This window comes from Sphaerodactylus townsendi, linkage group LG03 (genome assembly GCF_021028975.2).
Source record: "Sphaerodactylus townsendi isolate TG3544 linkage group LG03, MPM_Stown_v2.3, whole genome shotgun sequence".
NCBI lineage: Eukaryota > Metazoa > Chordata > Lepidosauria > Squamata > Sphaerodactylidae > Sphaerodactylus > Sphaerodactylus townsendi.
Window position 1 is genome coordinate 4,364,130 of NC_059427.1, and position 18,386 is coordinate 4,382,515.

Genomic DNA, 18,386 nt, shown 5'->3' on the forward strand with positions numbered 1-18,386 from the left:
TACCTGTTTGCCCTGCCAGCCAGCTCACTTGCCCGTAACACCTGCTTGCCCTGCCACTCGAAAAATACTTGCCGCCCGCTTACCTTGCCCGCAACCCGGCTCACTTGCGCCAGCGCCATGCCATCGCTCACTTGCCCGCCTGCTTACCTGCTTGCCCTGCCGCCAGCTCACTTGCCCGCCAGCTTACCTGCTGCCGCCATTCACTTGCTTATCCAACACCTGCTTGCCTTGCCGCCCGCTCACTTGCCCTTCAACACCTGCTTGCCTTGCCCTGATAAACGCCCGCCAGCTTACCTGTTTGCCCTGCCGCCGTCGCGCCCGGCAAAACGCAACGCGCGCCAGCCACTCGCGCCGCCGGCTTACCTGTTTGCCGCCCCGGCTCGCGCCCGCCCGGCACCTGCTTGCCCTGCCCCGGCTCGCAGCCGGCACCTGCTTACGCCCTGCCCAGCCAGCTCACTTGCCGTAAACACCTGCTTGCCGCCGCCCATCTCACGCCGCCCGGCTTACCTGCTTGCCCTGCCTGCCCGCTCGCGCCGTAAAGCTTTACCTGCTTGCCTGCCTGGCTCACTTGCCGCCTACTTTGCCCTGCCGCCCGCTCACTTGCCGCCCGTACCTACTTGCCTTGCCCGCCGCTCACTTGCCGCCGGCTCCCGTACGCCGCCTACTGCTCGCCCAGCTCACGCCCCTCTTTGCCCTTCGCTTGCTGCTTCGCTCACTTGCCGCTCTGCCACCTGCCTGCTTCGCCCCTCGCTTATTGCCCCACGCCCACTGTACGCTTCGCCCCGCCCCCGGTGGCTTGCCTGCTTACCTGCCCTCGCTTACCCGTCCGCCCATCCTGCCTGCCTGCCGGCTTCGCTCCCCACTTGCTGCGCTACCGCTTCGCCGCCCCGCTCTGCTTAAGCTGGCCCCGCCCACCTCGTTGCGCTGTATTTCTGCCCGGGCAGGAAGGGCAGCCAGCGAACCTCCGCCATACAGCCCGGAAGACCACCACATGCACCCCAGAGATAAACTCTGTTCCTCTAGAAACAGAGGTGGAACCTTTAACACTCAAAGAGCCATTTGGACCCCGCTTTCCACAGGAAAAGAAAAACACTTTGAGTCGCGAAATAATTTTTTGACATTTAAAATAAAGATAACACTGTATATATTGCTCTTTTTTACCTTTAATCCACCTTATCCTAAAGAAGCGCCGGACGCGTCCTGCTCCTCGCTTCGTCACTTCACCGGCCTGCAGCTTATTTCTGTTCCCCATCCCGCTTCGTTCAATCACCACCTGTCACCACATCTGTTTATCTTTGCCCTCACCAACACTTGCCCGCATCTGCTTGCCTTGTCTCACCACTTGTTCATATTCTGTTTGTCTTTGTTCACTACACTTGTTCATCATTTTACCTGTTTTGTTCTGTTCACACTTGTCTCGGCCTCACATCTATTTGTCCTGGTTCAATACCACTTGTTCACCACATCTATTTCTGTTCCCGTTCACCACACTTGTCTCACCGCTTTTCATCTGTTTGTCTTGTTCACACTTGTTCACCACATTCGTTTGTTCTGTCTCACCGTACCACTTGTTCACCACATCTGTTTGTCTGTTCACCACACTTGTTCGCCACTCCAGAGCTTGTTCCGTTCTCACACTTGTTCACATCTTTGTTAGTTCACACTTGTTCACCACATCTGTTTGCTATGTCTCACCACACTTTGTTCATTTCATCGTTTATTCCGTTCACCGCTTCACTCGTTCACCACATCTGTTTTGCCTTGTTCACCACCACTTGTTCACCACATCTGTTTGTCTTGTCTACCACACTTGTTCACTACACTTGTTTATCTTTGCTCCTTGATCTATTCATCACATCTATTTGTCCTGTCCGCTTCACTTGTTCACCACATCTGTTTGTCTTGTCTGGCTCACATTTGTCTCACATCTGTTTATACCTGTCTCAGCTTCACTTGTTCACCATGACCTGGCTTCTGTCTCCTGTCTCCGCTTCACTTGTTCGCCTGGCTTTTACTCCGTTTGTTCTGTTCACCACACTTGTCCTCACCACATTCCATCTTGTTCACCACACTTTGCTCACCGCTTTACCTTGCTTTCTGTTCCTTGCCTGCCCGCTTCACTCTGCCCGCCATCTTTGCTTGTTCCGTTCCCCGCCATCTTCTGTCTGTTTGTTCTGTCTACCGCCTCTGTTCGGCCTCGCTACCTAATTTGCCTTGTTCCGTCACCACTTGTTCCGCCTCGGGCCTGTTCGCCTCGGGCCATCTTGTTCTTTTCTTGCTCTGCCATGTTCGCCGCTTGCCACTCTGTCCGCCACCCACCCACCTGCTCTGTTTCGGCTTCTCACGAGCCTTCTGGGCTTTACTCAGCCCACCTATTCGTTGCCCGCTTACCTGCTTGCCTCACTTGCAATCACCCGCCCGGCCACTTGCCTCGCCTGCCCGCCAGCCCCCCCCCCCACTTGCCTCAGCTTCGCCGGGCTTCATCGCCTCAGCCTGCTCGGCCGCACCTTAATTCGTTGCCTTTAATCTCTGCCCAGGCTTTGCCCGGAGGGGCAGCCAAAGCAGGAGCCCCTAAATGGTGAAGCCCTGAAGAGCCGCATGCGGCTCCCGAGCCGCGGGTTCCCGACCCCTGCTCTAGAAACAGGGGTGGGGTGGAAAACTTTATGGGGCATTCATTCATCTAGAGCGGGTAGTTCCCTGCTTACTCCTGACTCAGATCAGCACGAAATGACAGCTGAGAACAAAACAGTTGCAGAGACAGCACTTGAGCTCCCTCCCCAGCCGCATCTCAGTCCAAGTGTGGAAAGGCCCAGACTGGAGGGAGGCCTCTCCTTCCAATGCCCTACTTTATCCTGAGCAGGCAACCCCTGACACCTCTTCTGATGGCCTCTCAGGAGGTCCAGACTCAGGATTGCTAGGAAGTGATGCCACCCCCCTCTCACGGAGTGCCCAGAATCATTCCCATGTCACAGGAAGGATCATAGAGGGTGGGAGAGATCAGCCTTTGGGCCCAGAGCAGACAGCCTAACCATGGCTTTCCTCTTAAGAGGCTTCCTCCCAACAAGAGAGACAGTCCAGGAGAAAAGGATCCTCACCCAGAGAAACCACGTTCCTAAAATTCTCCAGCATGACTTCCTTGTAGAGAGCTCTTTGGGCAGGGCGCAGCAGAGTCCACTCCTCCTGGGTGAAATACACAGCCACCTCCTCAAAGGTCACCCTATCCTGGAAGAAGAAGAAGAGGGAAACATCACTGGAAAGGAGGTTCATGGGAGGAAAAGGGAGCCAGAGACAGTCCACTAGTACTCGAGGAACAGCACAAAGAGGAGACAAGAAGGGCCCTGTGGGGCTCCCCTTCCCAGGATCTTGGCGCTGCAGGGGTGGTGCACATTGGCAGGGGTTAGCAATCTTGTGAGGGAGATGCCACATATATCCACATGGGAAGGACCAAAATGTTTTCTGTGAGAAATCTGTGGTTCAGTATTGTGTCCGTAGTCTCAGGTTGTGTTTCTCTGCACGTTCCATCCTAGATAGTGGTGACCACTTCCCAGAATCCCAAGTGGGCAGACTTGGCATCTTCAGTGCCAGATTCAAGGAACCAGATCCTGTGAGCCATGCAGCTGAGAAGGAAGCAACCCTGCCCCTCTTTGAATGTTTCCCCCTGTGATATCTCCGTACCCCAGTTGGCTGCATGGCGGCTCTTGTCCCTTCATCACACGGAGGAGACAGTGGAGGAATCTTCCAGGGTGTTTTTCTGCTGCTGCCTGAGAGGGAGGGAAAGAAAGAGAGTTTTAAACTTTTTCTTCTACGGACATATTTTATGTGCTGGTTTCTGGAGTGAACCTCTCTATAGATTTGGCTTGGGGCACAAGTCAAGAGCCTACATTCTAGTTGAACAAACAATGGGAAAATATATGGACAAAAAGTTTTAAATACACACTGAACTCTAACGTGAATGAGATTTTTTATAAAAAATGTAAAGATGGTCTATGTCACAAATTAGCAAAAATATTAATCCTTCAAGTGTGAGTATCACTAAGGGGCATTTTATTATCTATGGTGGACTTGTAATAAGGCTAGAGAATTTTGGAGAAAAATACATTCAATCATCCAAAAGATTATAAAGATGAATGTTTCAATGAGACCAGTGGTCTTTTTCTTGGGACTGATGGATAGGAAATATGGATCTTTGTTTTTAGAAGAGAAGAAGAGTTTGGATTCTCTCCTGTAAGGTGTCTCAAGGTGGCTTATAAACTCCGTTCCCTTCCTTTCCTCACAACAGACACCTTGTGAGGTCAGTGGTGCTGACAGAGGTCTGTGACTAGGCCAAGGTTACCCAGCAGGCTTCATGTGTAGGAGCAGGGAAACAAATGCAGTTCACCAGATAAGAGTCTGCTGCTCATGTGCAGGAGTGGGGAATCAAACCCTGTTCTCCAGATTAGAGTCCACTACACTTAACGACTACACCATGCTGGCTCTCATATTTGACTCTCTTATATATAACCGCATCAACAACAATAGATGTGCAAAAACAGAAAACTCCAGCTATTCCTACAATTTAGGAGTAATGGGTGAAGGTATTAAAATCAGCAGAAATGGCTAAGCTGACAGTATACATCAATAAAAAGAAGAATGAACTCAGAGCTACAAGTTTTAAACCACAATGAATGTAAATAATTTAAGATTATAATTCTAAGATTATTTTAAAAGTTTAAGAGGAAGATTTAATAGAGAAAAGTGTGATGTTTATCAATTTATCAGTAATGTTTATGGAGATACAACTTTGATTTAGTTGTTAAAGACCAAGAAGTACATTTCTTGAAATGAATACATAGTGCAGATGAAATCGGGACGCCTGGGGGTGTTCCTGAATTCATGTGAGCTCCCAAAGGCACCTGGTGGGCCACTGCAAGTAGCAGAGAGCTGGACTAGATGGACTCTGGTCTGATCCAGCTGCCTTGTTCTTATGTTCTTATATCACTGCTCCTTGAAGCTCAGGTGGTGGGGGAGGCCAGGAGACCCTTCCAGCAGTTCTGTCTGGTTTGCCAGCTCTGACTGTTTTTGGAAGAAGGGACCTGGCCTCAGTGTTATATGCTCCGGTAACCTCCTGATTGGATTACTGTAATGCGCTCTACGTGGGGTTACCCTTGAAGACACTCTGGAGGCTGGAGCAGGTGCGGCATGCTGCAGCTAGGCTGCTTGCTAGTGCATCTGTCCTGGCGCACATCATGTCAGTCCTCAAGTAACTGCCCTGGCTTCCAATTCGCTTTGAGGCCCAATTCATGGTGTTGACATTAGCATATAAAAGCCCTAAATGGCTTGAGCCCTGCCAACACTTAGGCCTGTATGCATCCGCTCGGGCACTGAGGTCAAAGGAAAGGCTCTCCTTGTGTTACACCCCCTGCCAAGATACAAGACTGGGGTGCTCAGAAGCTTTCTCTGTGATTGTGTCCAGGCTTTGGAATAACCCCTCCCCAGAGGTTCGCCGGGCACCTACCCTTTATGGGTTTAGATGCCTTGTGAAGATTTTTCCTCTTCACCCAGGAATTTGGTTAGCCCCTCTGGATGCCCCTTCTATGATGCTGCTGGTTGGGGATGAGGGTTGGGATTTTAACTTTTGAATGTAGAAGTGTTTTAAAGAGATGATTTTATGTATTGGGGATGCTTCAGAGTTGTATGGGGACGTTTTAATGTTCTAGCCGCCTAAAGATCTTGAATATAGGTGGGGTATAAATTCAACGAATAAAAAAATAAATATGACCGATAACTGCACCTGTCTAAAGCTGTAATTTTTGTAACTTGTTTGTTGTTAAATTGTTTCTACGTATACATAAAAAAGTTAAAACAGGAGATCCTGGATTCAGTTCATGAAGGTTGGAGCATTTGACCCAAGAACTCTCTCTGCTCAGACAGCCAGTCTGGAGGGAGGAGAAGGTTTCACATTATGGAGAGAGAAATCCCCCTCCCCTCCTGGAAATGCCTCCTTCAACCTCACCAAATCCACTCCCTGACCGTGCCTGAAGCCACGTCCTCCCACCTCCCGTCTGAGGGAATCGAAGACCCCCTCGCCTGCCCCACACCACAAGGAGAATGTCCTAAGAATGTGGATGCAGAGCCCTCAGCAGCCAGGATGGGATGCCTGATTTGGGGCTGCAGCTGGGAGAGGCCAGCTAGAAGCAACAATCTCCATGCACAGAGAAAAGTAGCCCTCCAGGGAAGTGGTTCCTGAGCTGGCCATGATGCTTTTCTGTGGCAGGGTCATTTAGCCAGATGGAATACGTGTCCCTCCGCCCGCAGTCTCAAGCGAAGCTGCCTTCAATCCACCCATCCAAAAAGCAGAAGAAAATTCCCCTAGCCAGGTATTGGCCAGACCACCCCCTCAGGCCTCTGCTGGCTCTTCCCCCTGGATACGTGGACCAGCCCAGAGGTTCTTCCCTTCAGATGCCGATGATCTCCTGAAATTACGGTTAATAATCTATTGGGGGCCAGAAGATGTGGAAGAAGGAAGTTATCAGGTTTCATAAATTCAAGATCCACTGGCAGCAATTCAGCACCCACAACTAATCCATGATATTTTGAGAATAAGCAAAAACTGAAGATAAAGGCGGCCAGGGAAATCCGCCTTCCCTTGGAAAAAAGTGCACATGTATGGAGTTACCTGCCAACCCCTTGTGTTCATCAGGGACCAGGAGAAATAGCTCTTCTTCTTCTACCAGCCAGCATATCAGGCCAGGTTTGGCCATCAGAGGTCCGACTAATCAGAAGGAAAACAACAACACAATTATACTTTTTCTGCGAGCATATGAATCCAGCAGTTCCAAGTGATGTTGGCTGCCTATCCAGAAATACACAATAGACAACTATAGAGTGGCGACTTGACAAGAAACTTGCAGGAGCAATAATCCCCTCCTCGGCTTCTCCCCTCTTTCCCCACTTTTCTCACTCTCATTATTTGAACCTCCTGCCAATCTTTCTCTGACTCTTTCTCTCCTCCAGGCCTGACACTTTCTATTTCTGCACCGCATCACACCCCCAGCTGCCCACCTGCTTCTCCTCACCCCCCACCAGCAGAAGATGGTAGTAGCTGCACTGTTATCACAACAGATCTCTCAGCTACAGAGATCAGTCCCTCTGATGGATATCAGCTCCTGGTTGGGAAATCCTTGGGAGATTTGGGGGTGGAGACTCAAAAGGGTGACTCTTGGGGACAGAAGCAACCTGGGCAGGGTAGGATGCCAAAGTCTCCACCCTCCAAACCGGCTATTTTTAAAACTGTGTTAATACTTGGTAAACTGGGAGCCCTTTTGTGAAATATTAAGTACCGGTAGATTGAGAGCCCTTTTGTGAAATGCATTTTTCTCTCTTCTTGTTTATAACCTTTTAAAGTTTTAATAATAATGAGTCATTCATCTGTTACTGGCAGTTCTGTGTTTTCTCTCTGACAAGCTGAGATGGAAATGAAAGCTGAGAATGAAGTCATTGGAAAAGAAGCCTCCACGGCCACCTCTCAGTCCAGGTGCAGAGAAGCCCCTGATCAGTATTCCCCACCTTTCTACACCAGGCATTCCCTTTTTAAAAACTGAAGTTGGAAAACAGCCAAATATGAACAAAAATCTAAAACGCAAATTACTGGACACAGGACTCTGATCAGCATCAACTCAGACAAGCTCAAACTTCACTTCTCATTCCGGACAGAAAAAAATCTCCTTTTTCAAACTTTGGGGACATTTGGTCATAGAATCATAGAACTGGAAGAGACCACAAAAGCAATCCAGTCTAACCCCCGCTGAGCAGAAATACATAGTCAAAGCACTCCTGACAGATGGCCATCAAACCTCAGTTTAAAAACCCCATGTAACACACAGGTTAGTTTACACAGACCAATACGCTCTCTGATAATCTCTCCAATTTCTCACACAATTTAACAAGACTTTAGGGGATAGTGGCAGCTCTTTCCTTATAACTTGAGAGATCACCGTGGCAACCGTAATCCAGTACTCAACCATTCTGCTACATTCCCATCATATACCTATAAAAGTTGTCTTGACACCTTCCACATATCCAACAATCCCCTTTCACTCTTTGATAAATTTGGGCCAATTCCAAGAGTGACAGGTGGAACGGGTACAGCACTGGTATTCAATTTTCTGTATTCAGTTTCTCCACCAGGACCTCCACCCCGCTCTTGCATCTGGTCACTCCTTCTCCCTCCACACCCCACAGCCCCCCTCCTCCCCCGGCTCCTCCTTCCTCCATGAGCCTCTGGAACCTGCGGCCACTTGAGCCCTGTCCAGCCTCCCAGGGCGCCGTCTGCGGGGCTCCATCCCGCTGCAGGAACCTGAGTCCTGTCTCTGCGCAAAGGGGTCCGGGGTGGTGGTGGCACTCATTGGGGGGCTTCCTGCCCCTCTGGCCACCAAGTGCACCCCTCCCCCTCCTCCTCCTCTCTCCCTGGCATTTCAGCATCTCCCCCCCCCCCAGCTCACCAGCTGCATTGGGGGCCGGGGGCACCGCAGGGACCCCCAAGATCCCCGGGGCCGGAGCCTGGAGAGCATCTCCCGGGAAACTGCCCGGGAGCACCGCCGATTCCTTCCCGGCCATTGATGCGGAAGTTCGCGCAATACGGCTGGGGGGAAACAGGAAACGGCTTTCCTCGTCGTCACCCCCTGCCCACATTTGCCTCTCTAGGACGGTGGAGGTCTCTCTCTCTGTCGCCCCCGGGGAGCATCTCCTCCCCACTCCCAGGGACGCAGGAGAGGAAAGGCAGAGAAATCAGGACCCCACCTCCCATCCACCCCCATTTCCCGCAGCCGAAGGGAGCAGCCGAAGGCAACATTGAGCCTGTTTTAAGCAGAAAGATACATTGTAAAATGAGAAATAGAACAAAAATCCTATTATTAGAGCAACATCTTGCTTAATATTCCTGAGCCCTGCTGAATCCCTGGGAACGGCCCTTTGCCGTGGGGGGAGAACATAAGAACATAAGAACGATCCTGCTGGATCAGACCAGAGTCCATCTAGTCCAGCTCTCTGCTACTCGCAGTGGCCCACCAGGTGCCTTTGGGAGCTCACGTGCAGGATGTGAAAGCAATGGCCTTCTGCTGCTGCTGCTGCTGCTCATAAGAACATAAGAACAAGCCTGCTGGATCAGACCAGAGTCCATCTAGTCCAGCTCTCTGCTACTCGCAGTGGCCCACCAGGTGCCTTTGGGAGCTCACCTGCAGGAGGTGAACGCAATGGCCTTCTGCTGCTGCTGCTGCTCCCGAGCACCTGGTCTGCTAAGGCATTTGCAATCTCAGATCAAAGAGGAGGTTTTCCTTCTTGCCGCTCAGGTGGCCGGCCACAGCCAGAGCAGGCGGGGCGGCAGCTGCGGAGAGAGCGCAGGGAGGACACAGGGTTGGCTTTGGGACTCCTTCTTCCTCCCCACCCCCGAGCCCTGCCAGTCAGGCTCCCGGGTTGGGGATGGGTTTCCAGCCAGTGCTTGAGAGGCCCCGAGGGGCGATCTCCACCCAGAGGCTGGCAGGGGGCACAGCTCCCTGTCGGGCCCATTGGGCCTGTCGCTGGCGGCAGCTTTGGGCACGATAGGCCTGGCTTCTCCCCGGGGTCTTGGGTCAGCTCGTGGCTGTGGCTGATTTCAGCCCCTCTCACCCCACAGGACCCTGAGCGGGATGGCTGGGGATGCTCTCGCTCCACAAGCCGGTTTGTCGCTTCCACCTCCCCGCCCTGCCAGCAGTGCCACCTGCGCCTGGAACATGTCCTCACCTGCATCCTCCCGTCCGCTCTCTGTCGGGGCCAGAGGGGCAACCTTCCCCCTTAAGAATCTGGCCCGAAGGCGTTGGAGCCTGGAAGAGAGCACAGAGAAGGTGAGGAGTGGCCTCGTGGCCTCCTCTGGCTCCCACTCTCCAGCCCTGTCCCCGTGGACACAGCTCGGCTGCCCTGTGGATGGTTTCCAGTGGGCGTCTAATGGGGATTTTGCTGGGACCTGTGGTTTGGGGGCTGTGGGGTCCCTCTAAGCATGCTGGGCTCTCTGCCTGCATGAAAGGGTACGTTTCCCACACACCTGAAGGCAGGGACAGCAGCAGGAAGCCCCCCCCCCCTTCACAGTGGCCTGCTAGTTTCCAGCAGACCCCATTCCCTCAAGGGTCTCGCTCGCCTTTGGGGCAGCTTCCTAGGTACTTACATTTTCAGGTGTTTCCCGAGCATTTTCACCCTAACCCAGGGGTAGGGAACCTGCGGCTCGAGAGCCGCATGCGGCTCTTCTGCCCTTGCACTCCGGCTCCACAAGCCGAGCCACTGGCTTCATCATTGCCCGCCCTGCAGGCAGCAGGGTGGGTGCACCAATGGCCCGCGGTTGGCTGAGCCTCGCCGCGGGCTTCCCCTCTCGCCCGCCCAAGTCAAGCGGGGCAGGCATTTTCCCGGCGGCCGGCGAGGCCGAGCTGCTGGCCCCATCCTTGCCCGCCCTGCAGGCAGCAGGGTGGACGCATCCATGCGCTTCTCAGAATGAGCAGAGTAAAAGGTTTTTAAAAACCCCAATATATATAGTGTTATCTTTATTTTAAATGTCAAAAATTATTTGCGGCTCCAAGTGTTTTCTTTTCCCGTGGAAAACGGGTCCAAATGGCTCTTTGAGTGTTAAAGGTTCCCTACCCCTGCCCTAACCCTAACCAACAAAACAACAAACCAACTCCTCCTCCTTCACTGAATAACCACCAACCACCACCAACCACCTCCTGCTCCTCCGCCGCTCACAAACCCACAGAGCTCACCAACCGACCAGGGGTCCAGAGAACCAGCAGGGGGTGATGTCACTAAGGAGGGTATGCTCTGTTGCTTAGCAACCAGGCTCCACCTGCCTGGCTTTTCCTCTTCCCCCCCCCAGCCATGGGGGGAGGGGCTTTGGGGGCAGGAGGGATCTAGCGATTGGGGGGCGGGAGGGCACAGGCGTAGCTACCATGGGGACATCCGGGGACAAGTGCCCCGGGCGCCACCTTGTGGTGGGCGCAAAAATTGCAGGTTCGTTTGTGGCTTTTACTGTTTTTTCCAATTTTGGCCTGCAGGGGTGCAGTTTTTAGGCTAGCGGCACCAAAATTTCAGGCTATCATCAGGTGACTCTCCTGATGATACCAGCCACGTTTGGTGGAGTTTGGTTCAGGGGGGTCCAAAGTTATGGACCCCCAAAGTGGGTGACCCCATCCTCCATTGTTTCGAATGGGATCTAATAGTAGATGGGGCTATCATTTTGAGGGTCCATAACTTTGGACACCCTGAATCAAACTTCACTAAACCTAGGTGGTATCATAAGGATAGTATCCTGCTGATACCACCCAGGTTTGGTGAAGGTTGGTTCAGGGGGTCCAAAGTTATGGACCCCCAAAAGGGATGCCACATCCCCCATTGTTTCCAATGGGAGCTAACGGTAGACGGGGCTACCCTTTTGAGGGTCCATAACTTTGGACCCCCTGAACCAAACTTCACTAAACCTGGATGGTTTCATCAGGAGAGTCTCCTGAAGATAACCTAAAATTTTGGTACTGTTAGCTTAAACATTGCTCTCCTAACAGGCACCCTCAAATTTTCTCCAGGTTCTGTCTTTAAATCCACCCTCTTTGGAGTGAATTTAAAGGGAGAATCTGGGCTCCCTAGATTAAAAAAAACATTGAAAGTATTATTGAAGGCTTTCACAACCAGATTCAACTGGATGTTGTGGGTTTTACAGGCTGTGTGGCCTTGGTCTTGTAGATCTTGTTCCTAACGTTTCGCCTGCATCTGTGGCTGGCATCTTCAGAGGTTTATCACAGAGAGAAGTCTGTTATAAGAGAAGTCTGGACACAGTGTATAACAAACTTCTCTCTGTGATACACCTCTGAAGATACCAGCCACAGATGCAGGTGAAACATTAGGAACAAGATCTACCAGACCACAGCCACGCAGCCCAGAAAACCCACAATAACCAACATTGAAAATGATGCTGTTTGGGGTGGGTAGGTGGGATGGTGACTTTGAGATGATGGTGATGGTGACTTTGAGATGACCTGGTTCAAAAAATGTTGTTTGGTTGTGGTAGGGGAGGGACGCTGCCCATATGCGGGGGGGGGGGGGGAGGGGACCACGCAAAACTCAGATTTTGTCCCAGGCTCCATTTTCCCTAGCTTCGCCACTGCGGAAGGGGGAGAGGCGGCCAGATCTCCACCCAACACAGATCCCGAGTTGTTGAATGAGACCTTTCTTTAGACCGCCCAAGCCCACAGTACAAAGCCCAAGCCATTTGACTTCAGCAGGATCAGAGGCCCCCAACAGAGCAGACAATTCAGCCCTTCCTCCAAGCCTGGGGGGAAAGAGGCCTTTGGGCCTGGCCCTGAAGGCGTGCGAAGAAAGGCAGCCGAGCCTCATGAGAGGGGGGCTGCCACCCCTGAAGAAGCGCTGTTTCTAGTCCTCACCCAGCTCACTTCTCAAAGGCCGGGGGCTGTGGGTTGGGGGTGGGGCAGAGCATAGACAGCAAGGCTTGGGAGGCAGCTCAACATGGGCCCCAGAGAGGCGCTGCCAGTCAATGATGGGTGGACCAATGGCCCCACTCCCTATGGGTTCATGCTTGTGCTTAGGACTTCAGCCCTGCCAAGTGGCTCTAGGCCCGCAGAACTGGGTCTCCAGGAACTCAGGAATGGCTGCTTCCTTGAACTTTGGCATTCCCTTTTCATTTTTTGCTACTTGTCCTCGGTGAAACTGGATCTTGATTTTGTCTCTGTGTTGCTTTGGGGGAGGATTTGAAGGGCTGTATTTCCTTGAATGGTTAGCAAAAAGATGAGTACTTTGCCGTTTTTCTTTCATGCCCTCCATAAACACTGACCTGGCTACAACCCCATTGGTTGTCTTGAACTTTGAGATCGTAGAATCATAAGAGTTGGAAGAGACCACAACTACCCTCATGTCCAACCCCCTACCATGCACAGATACGCTATCAGAGCACTCCTGGCAGATGGCCATCCAGTTTCTTTTGAAAAACCTCCAGAGAAGAAGACTCCACCACAGTCTGAGTCAGAGTCTTCCACTGCTGAACAGCCCTTACTGTCAAGAAGTCCTTCCAGATATTTACATGGGATCTCTTTTCTCACCATTTGAATCCCCTAATCTGTGTCTCAGTCTCTGGAGTTGCAGAAAACAAGCTTGTTCTAGATTGCGTGTTCGTGGGGAGTATTACATTGTTTGAAACCGCGATAGACATCGAGGTCTTCACTAGACACGTGATGCAGTGGGGAGGAAGAAACCATGATGAAAAAGGTGCTGTTTCTTTTGGAACCGGGATGTATTCGGATTAATTTCTCAGTGGGGGTTCGACCACTGTCTGATGAACTAACACTCCTTAACTCTCATGCAATATTCCAACAAGAGAGATCTTTCTAGCTTGTTAAAGTCTGGTGGCTACGGTTCAGCATGTGTTAAATAATTTAGATCACAAAATCTAAGACATGTTTTCCAAAAGTCAGTGCACATGCTCCTAGCTTAGTATGTAGAACAGCTTAGTCAGTCAAACATAGGTTAAAATGTTTCAATGGTGCCACCAAATGGCAGAGAAAAAGTTACAACTTACAACACTGAATTTTGCTCCAAGAAATAAAACATTTCACTGTTCACATGAATTACTACACACTCTGATTTCCCCAAGACACTATAGTAAAAACCATAGAGTTTTGCGGCATTCAAGTGCATCCTGAGATGCAATAACATCATTTCCCACTATACATCTGGAAATGCCATTGCATTGTCACAGTATTCTGTTCTACCATCACCACCGCCCCGCCCATTTTCCCCTGTGAGAGTGAGGATAAGCAAGCATAGTTTCTCCATCCCCAGGGACAATACCATCTACTGCAGTTGCTGGGTCCTCCTGAGTCGGCCCCTTCTGGAGAACCGCCCTCTTTTGCATCCCCTCCAGCTTGTCTTTGTTGGGAAGTGCAGTTTTGCAATCTTCAGGAGGGTCAGAAGAATACATAAACTCTTTAAACCACAGGTGTCAAACTCGCAGCCCTCCAGATCTTCATGAACTACAATTCCCATCAGCCCTTGCCAGTATAGCCAATGCTCATGTTGGGAGGGACTGATGGGAATTGCAGTTCATGAACATCTTGAGGGCTGCGAGTTTGACATCCCTGCTTTAAACACTCTGCTAGTCCAAGGAATAAATGTGAGTGATATCTGACATAGGTTACAGAGGATCTGAGGAAAAAAGACAGAGGCAGCAGAAGGAAATCTGAGGAGCAAAAGGCCTGCTACTTCCAGGTGGAAGGCTCACCCCCAAAGGGTTGGGGGTATAAAATACAGGGCAGGACTATTAGTGGGGTCTTTCACGGCCTTGGCACCACAGATCTCAGGGACCTTCTGGCCCCTTATGCCCCTGTGCCCCAACAACCGTCTTCACATTGCCCCTTGCTGGCTGTTCTCCCCCTTTATGTCTCTTAGGTCTCTGAACCTTAAGCCAATAAACAGACTCTGAAGTATTTATTGATTGGATTTATATCCCGCCCAATCCCCAAAGGGCTCTATCGATCAGTAGCGCTTATTGATGAGGCATTTAAGCACCACGCTTGGCAAAATCAGTTCTGGCGGAACTGGCATTCGCAGTCCCCTTTCTTCCCAGCTGGAAGGCCCGTTTTCCCAAGAGTTTGTGAAAAACAGCCTTTGGAGCTGCCTAACAGTAAAACGCCTTGAATCCAAAAGCCCGTTTTGCAGAAGGGCTGCAGTCCTGAGTCGGCCCCTTCTGGAGATCCGCCCTCTTTTGAATCCCCTCCAGCTTGTAAGATTTCAAAAGTCTTTGTTGGGAAGTGCAGTTTTGCCATCTTCAGGAGGGTCAGAAGAATACACAAACTCTTTAAACACTCTTGCTAGTCCATAGAATAAATGTGAGTGATATCTGACATAGGTTACAGAGGATCTGAGGGGAAAAGACAGAGGCAGCAGAGGGAAATCTGAGGAGCAAAAGGCCTGCTACTTCCAGGTGGAAGGCTCACCCCCAAAGGGTGGTTGGGAAGAGGTTGTAGGTATAAAATACAGGGCAGGACTATTAATGGGGTCTTTCATGGCCTTGGCACCACAGATCTCAGCGACCTTCTAGCCCCATATGCAGTGGTGGGATTCAAGTAATTTAACAACTGGTTCCGGTGGTGGGATTCAAATAATTTAACAACTGTTTGTTTGCAAGCACCATTTAACTACTGGTTCTACCGAAGTGCTGCGAACTTGCTGAATCCCACCACTGCCCATATGCCTCTGTGCCCCCCAACAACTGTCTTCACATTGCCCCTTGCTGGCTGTTCTCCCCCTTAATGTTTCTTGCTTTGCATCTGTTAGGTCTTGGAATCTTAGGCCAATAAACAGACTCTGAAGTGGTTGTTGTGGGTTTTCTGGGCTGTGTGGCCGTGATCTGGTAGATCTTGTTCCAACACACAGTGTAACAAACTTCTCTCTGTGGTACTACACCTCTGAAGATGCCAGCCACAGATGTAGGCCAAACGTTAGGAACAAGATCTACCAGACCACGGCTACACAGCCCGGACAACCCACAACAACCAGTTGAATCCAGCCGTGAAAGCCTTCGACAAGGCTCTGAAGTATTGATCAGTAGCGCTTATTGACGAGGCATTTAAGCACCACACTTGGCAAAGTCCGTTCTGATGGAACTGGCATTCGCAGTCCCCTTTATTCCCTGCTGTATACTGTTTCCCCTCCCGTCTTCCCAAGAGTTTGTGAAAAACAGTCTTTAGAGCTGAGGCACTGCAAGATCCACCGCACAAGGTTGGTTTGCCCTGGCAAGCACCCCAATATGTCCTTGTCCCTGTTACTGCGCGATGGCTTTCTGGGGAAACAAGCAATGAATTGCCAACAAAGACCAGGTGGACTTTCATGCAGATTGTGGAAGCCCTAAGACCCCGTCTGCAGTGTTAGGATATCAACATGTGACCTGTGGTGCATATGGGGACATCTCCTGGACTGGGCGAATGGCTTCGTGCGCATCCCTGGGCAACGCAGGACCTAATGGAAGGCCCTTAAGAAGGGCTTCTACAATGCCATGGAGGCTTGCGGGGGTTGCTCCAGGTGGGCTGCACACCCACGCACTACCAGGAGTTAAGCTGGACAGACAGGCAGCCTGAGGGTAAACTTCGCTTCGAATTTTAGCTGAGTGTTCTTCCAGGTTCCTCTGCAGCCCACTGACTGATACTGGGGGTGGGAGTTGGTTAAGAACATAAGAACATAAGAACTAGCCTGCTGGATCAGACCAGAGTCCATCTAGTCCAGCATTCTGCTACTCGCAGTGGCCCACCAGGTGCCTTTGGGAGCTCACATGCAGGATGTGAAAGCAATGGCCTTCTGCTGCTGCTGCTCCTGAGCACCTGGTCTGCTAAGGCATTTGCAATCTGAGATCAAGGAGGATCAAGATTGGTAGCCATAGATCAACTTCTCCTCCATAAATCTGTCCAAGCCCTTTTTAGCCCTTTTGTGATCAAATACAAAAAACCAAGGTACTATTGATAGCACTGACCCCTGTAGAGTGTATGTGAAGTTTGGATTCTTTGCCTCTATGTGCATCACTTTACATTTTGCTACATTGAACTGCATTTGCCATTTCTTAGCCCAATCACCTAATTTATCAAGGTCCACTTGGAGCTCTTCGCAATCCTTTGCGGTTCTCACCACCCTACAAAATTTGGTATCCGCAAACTTGGCCACCACTCCAAGTGTGGTCACACCACTGCTTTATATAAGGGCATGACAATCTTTGCAGTTTTACATAATTTGGTATCATCCACAAACTTGGCCACCACGCCACCCACCCCTACTTCCAGGTCATTTATGAATAGGTTAAAGAGCACCGGTTCCAAAACGGATCCTTGGGGGACACCGCTCCCTGCATCTCTCCATTGCGAGAATTTCCCAATCACACCCACTCTTTGCTTCCTGTTCCTCAACCAGTTTTTAATCCATAGGAGGACTTCCCCTCTTATTCCTTCATTGCTGAGTTTTCTCAATAGTCTCCGGTGAGGAACTTTGTCAAAAGCCTTTTGGAAATCCAAGTAGACAATGTCCACTGGTTCTCCCTTATCCACATGCCTGTTTACAACCTCAAAGAACTCTAGTAAGTTTGTAAGACAGGATTTGCCTCTGCAAAAGCCATGCTGACTCTTTTCTCAGCAGGTCTTTTTCTACATGTTTTGCGGCACTCTTTATCTTGAATGATAGATTCTACTAATTTACCAGGAACAGATGTCAAACTGACTGGCCTGTAATTTCCAGGGTCCCCCTTAGATCCTTTCTTAAAGATTGGTGTAACATTGGCCATCTTCCAGTCTTCAGGGATGAAGGCTGATTTCAGGGATAAGTTGAATATTAAAGTGAGAAGATCAGCAATTTCATGCTTGAGTTCTTTAAGAACTCTTGGGTGAATGCAATCTGGGCCAGGGGATTTGGTAGCATTTATTTTATCAATGGCTGCCAGAACTTCCACTATCTTCGCTAGTTCCTCGGATTCACCTCCTAAAAAGCTTGGTTCAGGTGGAGGAATTTTCCTCACCTCCTCTTGGGTGAACACAGATGCAAAGAATTCATTCAGCTTCTCTGCAATCTCCCTGTCATCTTTTAGCACACCTTTTGTGTGCTAAAACGGCCTACCACTTCCCTAGCTGGCTTCCTACTTTTGATATACTTGAAGAACTGTTTGTTGGTGGTCTTGATGTTCACAGCCATGCATTCCTTTGACATCTGTGCCTCTGTTATTCCTAATAAATAGGCTTCTGGTCTCATTTCAAATTTCATCTTATGTATCTTTTCCACCTTCCCGTATGCAGCTCTCTGTCAGGATGCCATTCTGTTGGGAGGAGGGAATTCTGGGGACTGCTTTTGCTCTGCGTGCAGATGCTGCGTAGGAGGTTTCTCAAGCTTCGAGATGAGTTGTGTTTTGTGTTTCACTTTTTCTCTGAATCTGTTCTCACATTGGGGTAGGGAACTCTGGAACATATTATCAACTGTCCTGGCGGGAAACCGTCAGAACTCTCTTTGACTATCTTGCCTGTGTGATCTCAATAAACTCTTTGAACTTTTAAATGGTTTGTGCTGTTCTACTGGGACCTGACACTCTCCAATATTGGTTTACTATCCTACACTGCCACCACATGAGATAAAATGTACCTTCTTTACATTTTCAACATATGGGTGAGCAGTCTTTCGAAATCTTAGAAAGTGCAACTGGTGACATGCACCATCTGTGGAACATTTCTTGGAAGTTTTCCTTTAAATCCATAATCACAATAAATGTATCTATCTTCCACAGTTTGGACCACTCCTCAAGTTATATAGCAGTGGTGGCGAACCTATGGCACGGGTGCCAGAGATGGCACTCAGAGCCC

General features: G+C 50.3%; 3 protein-coding genes across 33 annotated transcripts in view; all 3 read right to left on the minus strand.

Moving 5' to 3' along the window:
- The window catches only part of LOC125428583 (zinc finger protein 850-like), a 57,741-nt gene extending 49,127 nt beyond the window's left edge, over positions 1-8,614 (minus strand). Inside the window, exons 1-4 of the mRNA XM_048488943.1 lie at positions 8,481-8,614; positions 6,656-6,751; positions 3,676-3,761; positions 3,096-3,222 (exon numbers count right to left, since the gene is read on the minus strand). Of these exons, the coding sequence (XP_048344900.1) occupies positions 3,096-3,222; positions 3,676-3,761; positions 6,656-6,751; positions 8,481-8,595 (424 nt within the window). The 5' untranslated portion in view covers positions 8,596-8,614. The remainder of the gene's footprint in view (positions 1-3,095; positions 3,223-3,675; positions 3,762-6,655; positions 6,752-8,480) is intronic.
- LOC125428587 (zinc finger protein 883-like) overlaps positions 1-18,386 on the minus strand; it is a 1,608,225-nt gene that overhangs the window by 373,345 nt on the left and 1,216,494 nt on the right. The window lies entirely within an intron of this gene.
- LOC125428572 (zinc finger protein 420-like) overlaps positions 1-18,386 on the minus strand; it is a 226,212-nt gene that overhangs the window by 111,196 nt on the left and 96,630 nt on the right. The window lies entirely within an intron of this gene.